This window comes from Cucurbita moschata, unplaced genomic scaffold (assembly GCF_002738365.1).
Source record: "Cucurbita moschata cultivar Rifu unplaced genomic scaffold, Cmos_1.0 Cmo_Scf00030, whole genome shotgun sequence".
In the NCBI taxonomy this organism is placed as follows: domain Eukaryota; kingdom Viridiplantae; phylum Streptophyta; class Magnoliopsida; order Cucurbitales; family Cucurbitaceae; genus Cucurbita; species Cucurbita moschata.
The window spans coordinates 2,652,394-2,671,421 of record NW_019268546.1 but is presented as its reverse complement, the minus strand read 5'-3'; the positions used below and the strand labels follow the sequence as shown (position 1 = coordinate 2,671,421).

The 19,028-nt window shown below is 38.1% G+C and overlaps 4 protein-coding genes and 1 long non-coding RNA gene across 8 annotated transcripts in view; 3 read left to right on the top strand and 2 right to left on the bottom strand.

The window, feature by feature from the left end:
• The first annotated feature begins 80 nt into the window (after window positions 1–80).
• LOC111464281 (O-fucosyltransferase 13) lies at window positions 81–3,123 on the top strand. 2 transcript variants are annotated; one of them, XM_023108416.1, is made up of 6 exons: window positions 81–314; window positions 795–874; window positions 1,224–1,294; window positions 1,394–1,482; window positions 1,729–1,950; window positions 2,206–3,123. In XM_023108416.1, exons 1-6 carry the CDS (start codon window positions 184–186, stop codon window positions 2,936–2,938), a joined length of 1,326 nt encoding a protein of 441 aa, XP_022964184.1. In that variant the 5' UTR covers window positions 81–183; the 3' UTR covers window positions 2,939–3,123. The 2 variants fall into 2 exon arrangements, with proteins under 2 accessions (XP_022964184.1, XP_022964183.1); XM_023108415.1 differs by having other exon boundaries at window positions 124–314; window positions 1,190–1,294.
• Window positions 3,124–3,567: 444 nt separating this feature from the next.
• On the bottom strand, window positions 3,568–6,177 carry LOC111464438 (RHOMBOID-like protein 5). Of its 2 annotated transcripts, none has more exons than XM_023108637.1 (5): window positions 5,793–6,177; window positions 5,413–5,576; window positions 4,264–4,439; window positions 3,916–4,172; window positions 3,568–3,840 (listed from the first exon to the last, which is right to left on the bottom strand). In XM_023108637.1, exons 1-5 carry the CDS (start codon window positions 6,080–6,082, stop codon window positions 3,774–3,776), a joined length of 954 nt encoding a protein of 317 aa, XP_022964405.1. In that variant the 5' UTR covers window positions 6,083–6,177; the 3' UTR covers window positions 3,568–3,773. The 2 variants fall into 2 exon arrangements, 1 of the variants encoding a protein (XP_022964405.1); XR_002714038.1 differs by having other exon boundaries at window positions 3,749–3,840; window positions 3,916–4,123.
• A 1,363-nt stretch (window positions 6,178–7,540) lies between these two features.
• Window positions 7,541–11,733, top strand: LOC111464312 (phospholipase D alpha 1). Of its 2 annotated transcripts, none has more exons than XM_023108457.1 (4): window positions 7,541–7,793; window positions 8,006–8,104; window positions 9,031–10,930; window positions 11,045–11,733. In XM_023108457.1, exons 2-4 carry the CDS (start codon window positions 8,012–8,014, stop codon window positions 11,476–11,478), a joined length of 2,427 nt encoding a protein of 808 aa, XP_022964225.1. In that variant the 5' UTR covers window positions 7,541–7,793; window positions 8,006–8,011; the 3' UTR covers window positions 11,479–11,733. The 2 variants fall into 2 exon arrangements, with proteins under 2 accessions (XP_022964225.1, XP_022964226.1); XM_023108458.1 differs by having other exon boundaries at window positions 7,541–7,863.
• Window positions 11,734–14,488: 2,755 nt separating this feature from the next.
• Window positions 14,489–15,433, top strand: LOC111464432. The gene is made up of 2 exons (XR_002714035.1): window positions 14,489–15,021; window positions 15,158–15,433. It is a non-coding gene; the product is annotated as an uncharacterized LOC111464432 (long non-coding RNA).
• A 1,013-nt stretch (window positions 15,434–16,446) lies between these two features.
• The window catches only part of LOC111464517 (nuclear pore complex protein NUP50A-like), a 4,664-nt gene continuing 2,082 nt past the window's right edge, over window positions 16,447–19,028 (bottom strand). The window contains exon 2 of the mRNA XM_023108746.1: window positions 16,447–18,238. Coding sequence (XP_022964514.1) covers window positions 16,786–18,171 — 1,386 coding nt within the window. The 5' untranslated portion in view covers window positions 18,172–18,238 and the 3' untranslated portion in view covers window positions 16,447–16,785. The remainder of the gene's footprint in view (window positions 18,239–19,028) is intronic.

Sequence of the window (19,028 nt, the reverse complement as noted above, 5' to 3'; positions counted from 1 at the left end):
TGAATAAGAGCAAATAAATAATTTTTTAAAAAGGAAAAAAAAATGTAAAAATAATAAAGTTGTGGGAAAAGAGATCTTCCGGTTCATACGGACCGTTTTGAGTGCCGATCAATTTTCTTTTCGAATAAGAACATAGATCCGTTCTTGTGGACGGTGGAGGAAGAAGGCTTTGCTGGATCTGAAATGTTTATTGTCTCAGTGAAGCCATTTTTTAGCGTTCTTGTTGTCGGTCTTTGTTTAACCTTGGCGGTGCTTCTCTTGTCGCCGTCCTCTTCGCTTTTCCCCGGCGCTTCAGTCTCGTCTACTCATCAACGGTGCGCTTTACTTTCCCTTTTTCATTATGTTTATGTTCTGACTTCGAGTATATCTTTGGATGATCATGAATTTGAAAGCTGAAATTAAAATGAAAAAATTGCTCGATCTTGGCTTTTTTTTCCCGAAGAAATAGTGAAAATCCTGCTTGAACTTGCATCATTTGAGAATATGTACTTGTTTTTCTTTCTTAATTACTTTATGTTGTTTGCTTTTTCTGTGTGGTTGCACTGAGAGTTGGAGAAATCATAAAGAAATAGGATCTTGAGTGGAATTTCACGAGATGAAGTTAAAATAAGTTTTTCTTTGTCTCAGATCTAGGATAGGACGTATCGACCCTCCTATCTTTCATTCCTCCTCAATGGTGGCCTTTTTTTAGTTCTTTTTGTGAAATCTAGAGTGTAATTAGCAGTTCCAGCTGAAAGACTTGACATAGTTCTTCTACACTACAGAAGATTAAATTGATCCAATTTTAATTGCAGAGGCTACACGGATATATGGAGTCTTCGAAGGATAGCAGAGTGGAGGCCTTGCAAGTGGTGGCTTCAAGGTCACTTACCTGGTAAACTGATTTGATTTCTGGTGACAACTTCTCGTTTACTCTCATGTTCTTTTCTGTCTTTTCAAATTTTTGTCCCTAATGGAATAGTGAGGTTCTTTGATTTGTAAGCCACTACCTTTGGACGAATTATGATGATTTGGGTAGTGGGAAATTCTTGAGTAGGAATTCACAGCAGACAATATGCATGTAATAAGATATAAAAGATTATATGGACTTTATGTTGTACTAGGAAAAATGGTTAGATGGTAACAAGGGTTGGGGGGATTCTGATAGGTTTTGATAGTCTGAGTCAGTTTTAATTGGCTTTCATTGCAGACATTTGGATTGGTTTTTTGTTGAAATGCTGCAGCTCTGCCTGCTGATAGCAATGGATATATACGCGTGGATTGCTATGGTGGGCTCAATCAGATGAGAAGAGATGTAATATTCAATGGTTTTTCTATATTTGTAATTTAACTTTGTTCATTACATGGTTAAAGCTTTCTAGCTAAAAGCTGACGCTCTTTATCATGTGTCCAGTTGTGTGATGGAGTTGGTGTGGCACGGCTTTTGAATGCAACCCTGGTTCTGCCGAAGTTTGAAGTGGCTGCATATTGGAATGAATCAAGGTAATTAATGGCAATATCTTTTAACTTGCCTTCCAAATTCTATTTCGTGCATAGACCTACCTGCAACTTTTTATTCACAAATCCTTGGTAATTCTATTTAACTTGGGTTTTTCCTTATGATGTTATCTATAACATGTTCATTTACTGACTTCTGGGTGGCTAAAGTACTCCAATACATTTTCCACTCACTAAAGAAAATGTTATAAGCTGCTTGCATGTGGTTTAACCTTGCTGTTTTTTTTCCAGTGGTTTTGCAGATGTATTTGATGTTGACTATTTTATTAGTCAGATGAATGGTTATGTAAAAGTTGTTAAAGAGTTGCCACCAGAGTTCCCGTCCAAAGAGCCTCACCATGTAGATTGTAGCAAACGCAAAGGACAGTTCGATTATATTGAAAGTGTCCTACCGTCCCTGCTGGAACATCATTATATTTCAATAACTCCAGCGATGAGCCAGAGAAGGGATAGGTACTTCAGAGTTGTAGTATTCTTTATTATTCGACCTTTTGGTTTGGTTTAGGTCAGTACCATGATAGAACAACGCCCCAATCGGCATCCAAAGCATTGACAGCTACCTCGTTTCACTTTCAATTGTGTGTGCAATGTTGTACAGGAGTTCTTTTTTGCTATCTTCTTTGTCTTTGCTGTAGTTCTCTAATTTCAGTGATGCGCTTAGTCAGTGGCAATGCTCTTAAATATTTTCCTCCCAAAATTCTTTTACAGGTATCCTCAGTATGCAAAAGCTGCCCTATGTCAAGCTTGTTACAATGCTTTGCGCCTTGCTGAACCCGTGGAGGAGAAAGCCAAGAAACTTTTGGAAGCGATACCAAAGCCCTTTCTCTCTCTCCATCTTCGTTTTGAGCCAGATATGGTGGCTTACAGCCAATGTGAATATCAAGGACTTTCTACTGCTTCTCTAGAAGCAATTGAGGCCGCTCGGGTAGATAGGAAACCATGGACCGGAGAGTTAGCCAAAATATGGAGAAAGCGAGGGAAATGTCCTCTCACCCCTCGTGAGACAGCCCTCATATTTCAAGCGCTCCATATTCCAACTAATACAAATATTTACTTGGCTGCTGGTGATGGTTTGATGGAAATGGAAGGCTTTACATCAGTGTACACCAACGTAGTAACCAAGTCTAGTTTCCTCAGTAGCGACGATTTCTCAAACATGCATGGCAACACAAAAGCTGCACTGGATTATTATGTGTCTATTAATAGTGATTCTTATGTAGCAACCTTCTTTGGAAATATGGACAAGATGGTCGCAGCAATGCGCGCATTCAACGGAAAGCAGAGGACATTGTTTTTAAGTCGACGAGCTTTTGCAGAGTTCACTTACAACGGTCTGAAAGGGAAGGAGCTGAATCAAGCATTGTGGAAGGCTCATAGAGATGATTTCGTCATGGGCAGGGGATCTGCATTGTCCGACTGCTTTTGTGAGTTCAAACTCTGAGCTTGAGAACCTCGGGTTTTTCATTTTGGTATCATTTTTCCTCGTGTTTATCTGAACGAAGTTGTCCATGTTGAGTACATGCTGTTCCAGTTAAAATTGTAACCCATCTTTTGATAGAATAGACAATGATCGTTTTGATTACAGCCATTGAACAGGAATATGCTACTTCATTCTTAATCTTTGTCTCTGTGATGCCATTCAACTGTTTGCTCAAATCTTGGAAACCATAAATCATAAGGACTTTGTATGCCTTCAGATTGCTTAAAAATGAACATCCATAGTTTGAAAGTGGTCAACCATTTGTCACAATCGCTCTATAATTGTTTTGTTTGTGCCTTGTAACGCTTTTATTGCTGATTAACTTGAACAGATTTTTTTGATCGACCATAATTTCTGAGGCAAAACATCTAAGGAAACACGAGAAACATCAAAACATCTAAGGAAACACGAAACATCAAAACATCTCAGGAAACACGAAACATCAAAACATCCAAGGAAACACGAAACATCAAAACATCCAAGGAAACACGAAACATCAAAACATCTAAGGAAACACGAAACATCGAGCAAAAATTTGTCCTCTATAATCTCTAACAATCTCCATTGCATTGCTTGAAAAGTGTGGATCTTTGGAGATTAAGGAACAGAGATCTATAAAACAAAAGGAGAAGTGGGTATTTTCTACATACAATTCTTCTACTACTGCGAGTGAGTAGAAGTTTAACTTCACATTATGATTTTATCGTTTAAATTACACTTTCAAAGGAAAATCTTATAAACTTTCCTCGGCCAAACGATCACCAAATCAAAGTACTTATGCTTCCCATCAGCCTCTTCAGAAAGTGTTGCTTTCCAATACTTGTGGACCAGTTTTGTAAAGCCTTGTTAACCCAGAAGCATATCTGAAAAAATTACATGAGTTACGAGAAAAAACTCGAGCTAGAAGGAAAGTATACCGTCGCTTCGGTTTCGCTTACCCGAAAATCAAGAGGATTAGAGCTACGATCAACAAAAAGTACTGATAACATTTGTGCTTGGATTTACGTTTCACATCAGCTCCTGCAGGGATGTACTTATGGTTAACGTATCCGAACTGCGGTTGGATAAGGAGGATGAAGCCGAGGAGAAAGCCCGAAACGAAGCCTCCGATGTGTGCTGAATTGTCGATGTGAGGTATGAATCCGACTGCCAGGTTTAAGGCAATGATCAGAATCAAAGATATGAAGGCTGCACACTGAGTATCAATGAGAAACAAGCCATAAGGTCCCAATGTATAATATGGAAAGATGGAATGGAAAAAGTATTATTTGTTTCTTTTTGGTTACCTTATTTGAATATATTGTCCAATTTGTGATGAGCTCAGAAAGCATAGCGCCCAAAAGCCCAAAAAGTGCACCAGAAGCACCGACTGATATGGTTGGATTTTCAGATGGATTGATACTCAGAGATGACAGTAAGCTCCCACCAAATCCAGAAAGCACATACAAACATCCTATTTTCACTGCCAAAACCAAAAACAAGAACCAAACATGATTTTCTACTGAATATGACTATGACATGTACACGACCATAATTGACAACCCATTAGTTTTTAAGAAATTTAATATGATACTTGTCTCTATTTATCGGCTTAATAAACGTTTGATTGTTTGATTGTAACAACCTAAGCCTACTCCCTTAGGATCCGCTTTAGCCTGTTACGTATAGCTGTCTTCATAGTTTCAGAACACGTCTATTAGGGAGCGGTTTCCACAACCAATTTCATATCTACCTACCTCTCTTGGAGACCCAACGTCCTCACTGGCACACCACTCGGTGTCTGACCCTGATACTATTTGTAACGGTCCAAGTCCACCGCTAATAGATAATGTCTACTTTAGTCCGTTACGTATCACCGTCAACCTCACGGTTTTAAAACACGTCTGTTAGGGAAAGGTTTGCACACCCTTATAAAGAATACTTCGTCTGCCTCTCCAACTGATGTGCGATTTCACAATCCACCCCCATTGGAAACCTCTTCCGAACAGACACGTTTTAAAATCGTGAGGCTAATAGCGATACGTAACGGATCAAAACGGACAATATCTACAAGAGTGGACTTGGTATGTTATATTATACTTGTCCATCAAACTTCAGATACAGATATACAGCCCAAACTAAAGTGTTCATACTTATATAAAACCACTTGTCTAAATTCTTGTACTAAACAATCAAAGTAACTTAACAAATTCTAAAAACACTACAAAAAAACCCTTAAATATTTCTAGGCGAAGCACATAAACAGAGTTTTCCCCCCTTAAAAGCACTTTCTGATACGAAATCATCCCAAACTCTTGCTAAACAAAATCTCTCCCTCCCTCTTGTTCTTAGTGTTTGAACTACATATGTTTGTAGAGTGTTCAAAGTGAAACTATGAATCAACACTTAAAAAAAAAAAAAAAAACAAAGCAGTTTACAGTGTTCAAAAGGCTTACAAAATCCAAATTCTTGTTCGAGCCGAATTCCAATGAAGAGAAGACTGAGCATATTTGCAAGTAAATGAATAACACCAGCATGAAGCCACATACACGAAACCAAGCGCCACCCTTCCCCATGTTCCACTACTGCTTCTTTATCCAATGCTCCATATCGTTTCAAACTGCAAAATACAAAGAACAAAGAACAAAAAAAAAAAAAAAAATCAAACAAAACTCCCCTGTTCTTCTGTTCCTCTGTTCTTCCCCTTCTGCTAAACCCAGAAGTTTCCCCCAAAAATCATGTTTTCTCTTGATGGGTCGTCCAATTTCCTCGAGATTTACAAAACCCATATGCTAATTTTTCGATTAGACGAACACCCAAATCAATGGATTCTTACGTGCTGATGGAAGGACCGAGGAGGGGGTTCTCCTGAAATGGCTGAAAGGAGAACCGGCCGAGCTCAGGGTAAAAGAGGCAGCGGTTGCCGCCGATGGCCGCGGGGCAATTATTTTCATATAATGTGAAAGAAAACATGGCGATATTGGCCAGGAAAGTGAGAGGCACAAGCCATGGGAACCAGGGTTTGGGAGGCGGAGGGTAATAGCTTGGCGGTGGCGGCATTGAGAGGGGCTTTCGGACCTCATAGGACATGGACTCGATGTCGCCCGGCGGCGACCTCTTCCCCATTGCGCGGCGGAGGCGGAGGGGAAGAGTGCACAATAGCGTCGGCGACGACGGATGCTATTGTGCACCAGTTGTTAGAGTGAGCGAAAGAAAGGAGAAATAGCCAAAGAATGGCTAAGAACCCTTCTTGCTAGGATGATCGTTAAGTTAGGTACTTTTTCCAGGAAGTGTAAAATTACTGAATTGCCCACAAGGGGAAATGATAAATACCATATATTTAATTATTTCCTTCCTTTTATTATTTTTTTGCCTTAATAATAAATCAATTTCATAATATCTTAGATAATTATTATTGTAGCTAATTATCATAAAGGGAAATGACAAATAGCTAAATTATTTATTGAATGTGATTTTCTTAAAAAAATTAAAGTTAAAAAAGGCATTTTAAAAAGCAAGAGACGGAATTATTATTTTTTAAAATTTTAGAAATGAAAGCTCATATTTTAAAATTTTAAAAAAGAATATAATTTAGTTTCAAAATATATATCCAGTAAGCATATATCTATAAATTTTTTATACAATCTGAATAAAAAGGGTTAATGTTTAATTATAGATATTTTTTACTACTTATTCAAGTCTTAATTTTTAACATTTTAAGATTATTCCATTTGACTCAAAAAAAAAAAATAAATAAAAATAATAATAATTAATTAAAAATTAAAAAAAATTTGAAAATTAGCCTACAAAAATGGTTTTAAGCCACTATCTATTTATTTAGAATAATATTTATGCTTATGTTAAAAATTTAATTAATGAAAATAATCTAAAATATTTGATAAAAATGAGGAGGGTCTTAATATATATAACATTCGAATTAAATTAATTTTAGCAATTTTTTAATACATAAAATAATATTTTAGTTCTTCGAGAAGGAACAAATGAAACACGATAAATTATTTTATAAATATATAACAGAAATTTGAGCTTTGAAATTATATTTAAATACAAATTCAATTTTAATTTGTACTTTATTAATAATTTAATTATTCTATGTTTGAAAATACATAATTATAATTTTTTTATCCTTTATATGAATATGAAATATATCGGTTTGGAATGCAATAAATATCCCAATAAATAAGACAAAAATTGAAAAAGACTTTCCATTTATGAATGGCTTACGCGTACCGACACGGTTGCAAACACATAAATTAATCATTTTTTCCCAAAATATAATTAGATTTATTTTATTTTAATTTTTCTAATGCCTTTCTCTCTATATTTTCAAGAAAAAAAAAAAAAAAAGAAGGCCAAAATTAAAACTTAATTTTTATTTGTCTCTTAATTTCTAAATATTTGAATTTAAAATTTGGAAGTTTATATTTAATTAGATTTATTAAATTATAGGGACAAAAATAAAAGAAAAGAAATGATAGGGACTAAAATAAAAGAAATGAAAAAGTTATTTTTGTTTATCTTTTTAAAAGATATTTAAAAAATGAAATCCACACGGCTTTGCCGATCCCGCGTTCACCGTCTCCTCGTGGGGGACTTTGAGGAGCTCGACTTGAGCTGCTTTAGCGGATCGTTCATGTCGCTTGACTTTCTCTCATTCACACGTTCCAATAATTTCTTTTCAATTCAATTCTTTATATTTATTTCCATTCCCAACTAATCAGATCTGATCTATTCTGATCTGGTCTGAGCTTCATTTCGTTTCTTCCTTCTTCTCCTCCACAGATTCCGACTTCACTGCGTCTCTCTGCAAATCCAAGTTCGTTTTCTTACTCCTTCTCTTGTTTCATCCATCAGTATCGTTTTGTAAGGGAATCGCGTTGTTGGAGGTTCTGTTAGTGTGTGTTTGTGTGATCTGATCTGTTTATTGTATCTGATTTATATTATCTTGTTGATTTAAGTCTGTTTGATTATGTTCCCTGCAAAATCGGTCGATTCTTAAGTGGATTAAACTTGTTTTTGGTGGTGTAGGTGAGAATGGAAGGTCCTTCGCTTCACGGTACGCTTCACGCCACAATCTATGAAGTCGACAGGTTGCATACTGGTGGTGGATCCAACGTCTTCAGCAAGGTACATCTCTACCTGTCGATGGAAAATTCTTTTGTATTTTGGTCGATTTCTGATTCTATTGCGTTGCCGGTTTGTAATTTTGATTTTTCTTCTCCTAATTCTCAAGTGTGTAATTTGACTGTGAGCTTATGGTTGACTTTTTTCCTCTGGATAAAGTGCTTGTGTTTGAATGTGATTTCGATTAAGTTTTCTGATCTGTGGCTGGAACTGATTTTGGAGAAAATTGGACAATTAGAATCGCTTGAAATTTTGGTAAAGTAGCTTAGATTCAGAAGAATATTCTTCAATTATTTGAGATGTTCAATGATACATAAGTTTCTCCGTCACCAAATGTTTGAATATTCAATGCGTAATCCATATTTCTCTTCAGTGAAAAGTTACTGAATTTTCAGAATGAAATTAAATTAGCCCTGGGTCTGCTTGTTTCATTGTTCTCTTGCCACTGCTTGGAGCTCTTCTGCATAACTCCCTTCAAGCCACAGCGTCTTGGTTTACCAAATAGGATTTTCTTGCCAAAGTTAAAAGGTTTCTGCTCCATGCTGATACTTGATCACAAAACCAAGTGAATTTTGAAATGTTGCTAATTATGATTTTTTTCCTCCAAATTAATAATACACAATTTTTTCTGTATTTTCAGCGTGTAAATGTTCTTTTTAATATTCTTCTGCTGGCACATGCAAAGAGATTGTTACGTTGTACATGTAAACCATTCTCTTAAAATACTATGTACGATCGTACATGTAAGTATTTTTCAGAGGGGCAAATGTAATGCCTTCTTCAGGCGTGAACCAAACTTCTTTCCAACAGCATGAGCTTACTGGAGACAAGTCAAAATTTATATGTGTTAAAATATCACTCTCGTTTACAAACCTATCTTCTTGCTTTTCTTTCATTCAATTGGATTAATGGAGAAACATTTATTGCAGTTAATGCAAAACCTTGAGGAGGCGGTTGGAATTGGCAAAGGAGTTACCAGACTATATGCAACTATAGATTTAGAAAAGGCTAGAGTCGGGAGGACACGAAAATTGGAAAATGAACCCCATAACCCTAGATGGTATGAATCTTTTCACGTCTACTGTGCCCATAGGGCATCAAATGTTATCTTCACCGTGAAGGATGATAACCCTATCGGTGCAAGTTTGATTGGACGTGCATATGTACCGGTGGAAGACATCGTAGATGGGGAGGAAGTTGACAGGTGGGTTCCACTCTTAGATGAAGAAAAAAATCCAATTGAAGGAGAATCTAAGATCCGTGTCAAGCTTCAATACTTCAGTGTTACTAAAGATCGCAATTGGGGTCGTGGTATAAGAAGCCACAAATTTCCTGGAGTCCCCTACACATATTACCCACAGAGACAAGGTTGTAAAGTCTCTTTGTATCAAGATGCTCATATCCCTGATAATTTTGTTCCTAAAATACCTCTTGCTGGAGGAAAGAGTTATGCTCCGTCCAGATGTTGGGAAGATATTTTCGACGCTATACAAAATGCAAAACACATGATCTACATCACAGGATGGTCTGTTTATACAGAAATCGCCTTGATAAGAGACTCAAGGAGGCCAAAGCCCGGAGGAGACACCATGCTTGGTGAGCTGCTTAAGAAGAAAGCAAGTGAAGGCGTCAGAGTTCTTATGCTTGTCTGGGATGACAGAACATCAGTCGGTTTACTAAAGAAGGATGGTCTGATGGCTACTCATGATGAAGAAACTGAACAGTTCTTTCGAGATACTGATGTCCACTGTATCTTGTGCCCTCGTAATCCTGACGATGGTGGAAGCATTGTTCAAGACCTACAAATCTCTACAATGTTCACTCACCATCAGAAGATTGTTGTTGTGGATAGTCCAATGCCAAGTGGAGATTCGAATAAGAGGAGAATTGTGAGTTTCGTTGGTGGCCTTGATCTTTGTGATGGCAGGTATGACACACCCTTTCATTCCCTCTTCAGGACATTGGATACTGCACATCACGATGATTTCCATCAACCCAACTTTCCTGGTGCATTAATAACAAAAGGTGGACCAAGGGAACCTTGGCACGACATCCATTCCCGACTTGAAGGGCCCATTGCCTGGGATGTCTTATTCAATTTTGAGCAAAGGTGGAAGAAACAAGGTGGGAAGGATGTCCTTGTGCAGCTTCGAGAGCTTGATGAAATAATTATTCCTCCATCTCCTGTTATGTACCCAGATGATCATGAAACCTGGAATGTTCAATTGTTTAGATCTATAGATGGTGGGGCAGCCTTTGGCTTTCCTGAGACCCCCGAAGATGCTGCTAGAGCTGGGCTAGTTAGTGGGAAAGATAACATTATTGATCGAAGTATTCAAGACGCTTACATAAATGCTATTCGGCGGGCTAAGAATTTTATTTATATTGAAAACCAATATTTCCTTGGAAGTTGTTTTGGATGGTCTCCTGAGGATATCAAGCCTGAGGATATTGGAGCCTTGCACTGTATCCCAAGAGAGCTTTCCCTAAAGATCGTAAGTAAGATCGCAGCAGGAGAAAGGTTCACCGTCTATGTAGTTGTCCCAATGTGGCCAGAAGGAATACCAGAAAGTGGATCGGTTCAGGCAATATTAGATTGGCAGAGGAGGACATTTGAAATGATGTATAAAGACGTGATTCAGGCTCTTAGAGATAACGGTATCGAGGAGGACCCCCGTAACTACTTGACATTCTTCTGTCTTGGCAATCGGGAAGTCAAGAGGTCTGGAGAATATGAACCTCCAGAGGCACCAGAGGAGGATTCCGATTACATGAAAGCCCAGCAGGCCAGGCGTTTCATGATTTATGTTCACACCAAGATGATGATTGGTAAGCAATGCCCTGTATCTATATTTGTTCCTACGAATTCTCCTTTTTTTCTTTTTTTTTTTTGAACATGTGCGATTTTCTTTATGAAATGACTGGGTTAAACATCTACTGCAGTTGATGATGAGTACATAATTGTTGGATCGGCCAATATCAACCAGAGATCCATGGATGGAGCAAGGGACTCTGAGATAGCTATGGGCGGTTATCAGCCATATCATCTGTCAACCCATGAACCTGCACGTGGTCAAGTTCACGGATTCCGAATGTCCCTATGGTATGAACACCTTGGTATGCTTGATGAATCTTTCCTTCGGCCAGAAAGCGAAGAATGTGCTTCAAAGGTTAACAGAATTGCTGATAAGTATTGGGATCTGTTTTCAAGTGAAGCACTTGAGAGGGACTTGCCCGGTCACCTCCTCCGCTATCCCATCGGCATAAGCAGTGAAGGTAATGTGACAGAGCTCCCAGGATTTGAGTTCTTCCCCGACACCAAAGCACGTATACTCGGAACCAAATCTGACTACCTCCCCCCCATCCTCACTACTTAGTCATGTTTCCTACTCATACACAGAAAGTTACTTTTTCGTGCCATCTATTTCCAACAGGCATCTTGTGTTTGTAACTTGCAAAGACTGTTCTTCAATACTCTGGCTGTAACTTTGGCTTTGTTTCTTGGTTTGAGGCTTACTTCAAATAGTTGCTAATGTAACTTTGGGCTGTGTTTCTCAGTCTCTGGTTTACTTCAATACTGGCTAATGTAACTTTGGCTGTCTTTCTTTATGTTATAATGTTTAGCTTCGTTTTCTTGTGGTTTTGTACTATTCGTTAGTCCAGGCTTTCAGTCTTCACGAGATAAAACTTCATAAATAGTTCTTATGGTTTGATGAATCTGTTAGGAGGGTAAATTTATTGCCCTAGTTCATTAATTTTTAAGTAAAGAACGGTAAATAGATCATACAAAGTTTAAAGTTCCAGATTAAACTTGTAATTTAACGGGCAATATTTTTCGAGAGCTGCTCTCTCCAATCCAAGTAAGACATCTACTTGTGCTCTTCTCTTGCAGGTACCAATCAATCAACTTCATAAACTCAGGCAATCTGAACCTCAAATTGCAGCACAAGTGATGGCAATACCCATCCAATGATCACTTAAAGCAAACTCCACAATAATCCTACCCTCACTTCCACCAACTAAAACTCTGCATGGCAGAAGAGCTCATTCATCAACTAAGCATGGAATTCCCCATAAAGGACCTTGGCCCCTATACTAATTCCTAGGGATAGAAATCCTATACACCCTTTAGGGATCAACCTATCACAGTTAAAAATATGTTCAAGATCCCGTCAATAAAACTGGAATGTCAGAAGCAGCTCACCTCCACACCGTTACAGCCCAAATCTACGGCTAGCAGATATTATCTTCTTTGAACTTAAAAACGCGTCTGTTAGGGAGAAGTTTCTACACTCTTATAAAAAAATGTTTCGTTTTCCTCTTCAACCGATGTGAAATCTCACAATTCATCCCCTTCGGATCCTCGCTAACACTCGTTCCCTTCTCCAATCGATGTGAGTCCCCTTTGGGGCCAGTGTCCTTGCTGGCACTCCGCCTCATGTCCTCCCCCTTTGGGGTTCAGCCTCCTCACTAGCACATCGCCCGGTGTCTGGTTGTGATACCATTTGTTACAGTCAAAGCCTACCGCTAGCAGATATTGTCCTCTTTGGTCTTTCCCTTTTGGGCTTCTCTCAAAATTTTTAAAAAGCGTCTGCTAGGGAGAGATTTCCACACCCTTATAAAGAATACTCCGTTCCCCTCTCGAACTAATGTGGGGTCATTGCAATACCTAACCCTCAAAAGACTAAGACGACCTAAAGGCAGTTAAGTTGTAATAGTTCAAGTCCATCACTAGCAGATATGGTCCTTTTTGCCTTTTCTTTTGAGCTTTTCTTCAAAAATTTAAAAACACGTATGATAGAGAGAGGTTTCCACACCTTTATAAAGAAAATGTTTCGTTCCCCTCTCCAACCAAAGTAGGATTTCACACAAGTGGATATTATGATACATCAGCATCTTTTTGTCCGTGCAACAAATTTTATATGATGGAGTTAAAATACATAAACCACTCTAGCTAGATCAAGCTCAGAGGCAGAGTATAATAGAGCTATGGCATCAACAACAGCAGATCTCACGTGGATTATGTGAAGTTCAAATCCTAAAACCATCTCAATCCATATAACCAACAATTCGGTGCCTTTTTCAAAGTACACCATGGAGCCTCTCTTCATATCTATGAAACCCTCGAACAACCTACTCTTAATCGAGATTCAATTTTTTCTTTAGTTTCCTCGAACAAAGTACACCTTCGAGGCTCACAATTTCTTTATTCGACATTTGAGGATTCTATTGACATAACTAAGTTAAGGGTATGGCTCTAATACCATGTTAGCAATTGTGGACTTTCACAATGATATGATATTGTCCACTTTGAGCCTAAGCTCTCATGACTTTGCTTTTGGTTTCCCTCAAAATGCCTCGTACCAATGGAGATATATTCTTTATTTACCCATGATCAACTCTTTTGATTAGCGAACGTGGGACTTCTCTCCCAACCATCCTCAACACCTTCATCCCTAAGCTAATTGCTTCATGCATTTAACAACCCATTATAATCATATAATAAGCATAGTTGATAATGTTACGTACAAACAAAGTCTCACATGGGTTAGGAAAGAGAATGATTACGGATATACACATGAGGATGATTATTTCCATTACTCTTGGGTGAAATAAAAAACAAAGCCAGATAACATATATTTAAAGTGGACAACATCATATGAGAGTGTGGAGATATGTTGGTGGACGATATTCCTAACAAATGATATCAAAATGCCTTTGATTTAGCGGAATTGGTGTCTCAAGATGACACAGCCGTGGTGATCCATATCTGAGCTTAACCTAATTAAAAGTGATTGCACGAAAGTAAACATGAATGGATGACTATTTGAGGGGAGGCTTGGTAAGACCTTTTTTATTCGAAGAGACGATTGCTAGAATGCGACCAAAACTCCACATGGACTAGAAAAGAGAAGATCATGGGTACGTAAGTGAGAAACAATATCTTCACGGATCTCGTTTAATATTGTATGCAGTACATTATTTTTATTTTTATTTTTTTGAATTGACCTTAAAATTAACGAAGTCTACCCTAAACCATTCGGGTTAGTGGACATTATAAGAAACTTAATCTTGACCATCTGTACAACTTCCACCACCTTCTTCTGAATAAACTATTGTTTTTCTTTGGGTTTATGTTCAAATTCAACCAATTGGACCTTTCTGTAATGGAAACCATCATGAATGCATCAAGCATCAAGGGTGGTGAAGAGGGTTGGTGATATATTCACTAAAATCACACTAAAATCACACTAATCATTTTTATCTACTTTTTATATTTCAAGTTGGAGCCAAAGTTTTGGTCTAAAATGTCAAAATTAATTAAAAAAAACAAAGATATTTAAGCTATATTGCTCCAAAACCTAGAATCCATTGAGCATGCTTAATCTTACTAAATCACTCGAAATCATTTCTTACCTCATTTTTATTTTAAATAATTTTCGATTCTGCGTTAGATTTTGACAATATGCCATCAGGGGTAAAATAGTCATTTTCTAAAAGTATAGACGGCCAAAGGATTTGAGTCGACCGTAGTAATTCTCTCAATCATTTTCTTAAATCGTCAATGCTTAATCATTTGCGTTTCCACAAGGGAAGTGTTTATTTAAGAAACACTCTTTCCCACAGCCTCAAACCACAGAAAGCAAGAAAAATGAAGTCCATTGTTGTAATATGCTTCATTCTGAGCTTAGTTGCAGGCAGGTCCACAGCCTCCTTTGGGAAGTGCTACGCCAAGTGCTTCATTGTGTGTGCTATCACACCAGGCGTCCCTATTGGCACATGCGGCGGAAAGTGCTTGGCCGATTGCCTCTTCCTTGCCTCTGCCCCTAGAGATCTCAACCGTTTGGACACTCATTATTTCTGCAAACTTGGCTGCGCCACTTCTCTCTGCACCAAATTTAGCACCAAGACAGACCCGGGTGGGTTAGAAAATTTTTAATACTCTCGTAATATTTGAAATTTTTTTATTGTTAGTATCATTTTTAAATAGCGATTAACGTGTTTATAGCTAACTTTCCTACACGCTTTTGACAATGTTTTTAATGAATTTGGCAGCTGAGAAGAAAGTGGAAAGTTGTGTGAACTCGTGCTCTCGAACATGTTTGAAGGCTTAAAACTGAGGAGCTGGGACTGGCTTTAAAGACAATAAGTGTCGGTGGTGAAGACCAAACACCATTGGACTCTAAGCTTGTCCCATATCTACTAAGCATGTTTTGATATATCTATATGCTTTCTAGTTTCTGCATGTACTCGTCCTCGTCCTCGTCGTCACTGTGTAATAATCAAGGTTGCTTTTCGTTGCTATAGTACTGGGAATGATGTTTGGTGATATTTAGATTAGCTCACGATCAAAACTTCATTTATTCTACCCAATATGATTTCATGTCTAGTTAAAATCACATCAGTTAATAATTAGTACGACGGCAGAAAAATTTAATGGTACAACAACATACAACATACGTTGTATAAAACAGTTCCTTTCGGGGTTCATTGCTCAAATCCACAGCTAGCAGATATTGTCTTCTTTGGGCTTTTCCTTCCAGCTAGAAGAGGTTTCCACACCCTTATAAACAATGATTCGTTCTCCTTTCCAATCAATATGGGATATCACAATCTACCCCCTTCGAGGCCCACAATCAATATGGGATATCATAAAGAATGATTCGTTCTCCTTTCCAATCAATATGGGATATCACAATCTACCCCCTTCGAGGCCCACAATCAATATGGGATATCATAAAGAATGATTCATTCTCCTTTCCAATCAATATGGGATATCACAATCTACCCCCTTCGAGGCCCACAATCAATATGGGATATCATAAAGAATGATTCGTTCTCCTTTCCAATCAATATGGGATATCACAATCTACCCCCTTCGAGGCCCACAATCAATATGGGATATCATAAAGAATGATTCGTTCTCCTTTCCAATCAATATGGGATATCACAATCTACCCCCTTCGAGGCCCACAATCAATATGGGATATCATAAAGAATGATTCATTCTCCTTTCCAATCAATATGGGATATCACAATCTACCCCCTTCGAGGCCCAACATCCTTGCTGATATCATGCTGGCACTCGTTCCCTTCTCCAATCGATGTGAAACCCTCTTGATTGACGGTAGACAGACATTTAAGCTTTTAATTTTGGATAAAAACTTGTACGCACAACACTTCATAACAAGAACAGCTGAAAGGAGCTACTAAAGCCCTTCTGGTTGTTTCAGGATACCATCAGCATAAAGAAATGAAAGGCAGCATAGCGGTGAAGAGCACCTCAACTTGTTTCAAACATTAGTCTCAATAGGCAGTATACTTCTGATATCACAATGATCCTATATCCAAATAACAAAAGTAGCATTCTGCATTTCTATCTTTTTGGAACAAAAGCTGGTTCATATCGCAAAGTTTAATGGACAATTATGAGATTCTGTCAAGGATTCCCTAGTTTAGGAGCATATTCAGTATGAAGATATGTTCCACCCACCAGATATGAACAGAAAACGAGTCTACGACGACAAATTAAACTACAACAAAATGCGTAAGATTCTACGACTCTGCTACATGATGGCGTACGAAATGCTTGAGCTGTAGGATAACCTCTGATAGACACTCCAGAGCAGGAAATATGCAGCTTTGCTTTTCTCCACCAAGTATAACTTTCAAGTATTGAGTCCTTAAGGAGAATTCTCTGGCGTTTTCAGAACTGTAGAAGAAGCCTTGCCTTTATGCTCTGTGACTGCTGCACGAAACTCTTCCACTATGGATGCGTCCTTGAACTTCAAAGCAAATGTTGAAAGACCATCCTTCCCTTCGCTAGTGCTGTTCATGCAGGCAAATGTGATACCCTTCTTGTCCATGTTTGTGAGCTTCATGTCAGGGTAAAGACTTGCATTCAAAATTAACCTGTAATTTCCTCTAGCCCTCATCAGAATCCTTGCTCGCCCAGTACCAATTGTCGGGACATTAACTTTCAGCTCTCCTTTTCCACGTTCCTTCCACGATCCGTCGAGAAACTCGAATAATATAGAATCAGCATTGAAAACCACACGTTCATTTTCTTCACCAGTTTCAACTGCAACCTCTTGCATTGATGGAAAACCGCTTTTCTCACTCTTGGAAACAGTGGAAGAAGTATTAAACAAGGCTGAGCTACCATTATTAGAGAGACCAAAACTAGAACTTAGACCAGCCCCATCCTTGAGTACATTACCGAAGGAGAACGTAGTAGTCGAAAATCCGGTACCTGCAAGACCTGTGAAGGCGTTCTGGCTACTTGACAGTTGTTGGAATGAGCTCAACGGAGAAGCCTCCTTACTAGTATCGGCTTCACTTCCCTCTTCTTTCTTTTCTTCATGTTCTACCTTTTCTTGATCCCCAGTTTCTTTGTTTGGCATTTCATTTCCTTCACAGGGTTCTTCATTTTCATTCTCATTGCCTCGTGCAGGATCCTCGTTCTCATTCTTACCGCCACTAACACAAGCATCATTCTCAGCATTATCACCTCCTATAAGTTCCTCATTTTTAGTCTTATCTTCTCCTGCTTGCACTTCATTTTCAATTTTATTACTTTCAGCAACTAAGTTATCATCTACCTTAGGTATGGCAGATTCACTTACATCAGTGCTATTCTGATCAACATTCTGCACATTTGTACCAGATTCAGCCTCCGATGTGTCAATTTTATGTTCTGCTGGCTCATCATTATGATCTCCATCCTTTTTCTCTTCATGGGAAACATCCTTTCCATTTGCCTCATCTGAACCTGTTTTTTCACCAACTGCCTGCGCAGTACTTTTACCTTCTGAAGCACTTCCACTATTATCGGTTGGAGGTACCAAGCGTATTCCTGCAAAGGGATTAGAAGATGGGGTAGAGGCAGTCTGACCACGACGTACTTTGACAATTCTTCTGCCGGCTAGCACTTCATCACTAGCCCGCTTAAATGTTCCAGTTGCTTGCTCAGACACATCATCTTCATCATCAAGCCCAGGGTTATCGCGTGATAGTTCCCTTCCAGCAGCCCTCTTCTTTGTAGATGTTGCATTTTCAGCATCCCCCATTGAAGAGTCAAGCAAATCAACCAGACCTTGGGATTTCCACTAGAAAGCAGAAACTGAAAATCTATATCTGGAGATTGTACAAACATTATTACTCAACAAGTTCATAGGAAACACTTTTCTTACAAATACAGACAGATTAAGCTAAAATTTAAAAGAAAAGCCAAGAGAGAAAGGTGAAATAAAACTAACAACTAAGAGTGAATAGGGGCAACAAAACTGACAACTAAGAGCTGAGAATTACAAATAGTTTATCTCTATTTTAGACAAGATAAGTAAGCAATCTCTTTAGGCCATTTGTTTCAGATGTTTAGATGAAATTGAGATGCACGAAATAGGATCTCTGGGTCTGGATATGAAATATATGAGATTAAACAACTTCTGTGTTTGATCTTTACATGGAATCGCTCATAGAGATTCTCATGAATAGAAGATGTTTGCTTTTGTTTGAAAACTTTGGAATTTCTATTTTGGAACTTATTCATCAACATTATTGATGTAAAATCAAGTAAACACACTAAAAGAAATTTAAATTAATCAATAATAAGCATAAATTTCATGTTGATCCTTAAGATTTGAGTTGGGGTTTCTAGATTTCAAAAACTATTGACACAATCCCTGGGCTTTAAATGAAAGGTCATGTATGGTGCCTAGAAACAAACAACCCTTAGTAGAAGTAACATGGCAATGAAATGTGCTTATATGACATATTATTGTATTTTATAATATTAATTATATCGGTGCATCAATCATTTTTCATATTGCTTATGTGGCAAAATTTATGTTCAAGTTACTAAATTTAATTAAACCACAAAAAAATCTGCTATCCCATATCCTTCTACCCCCCCCCCCCCCCCCCC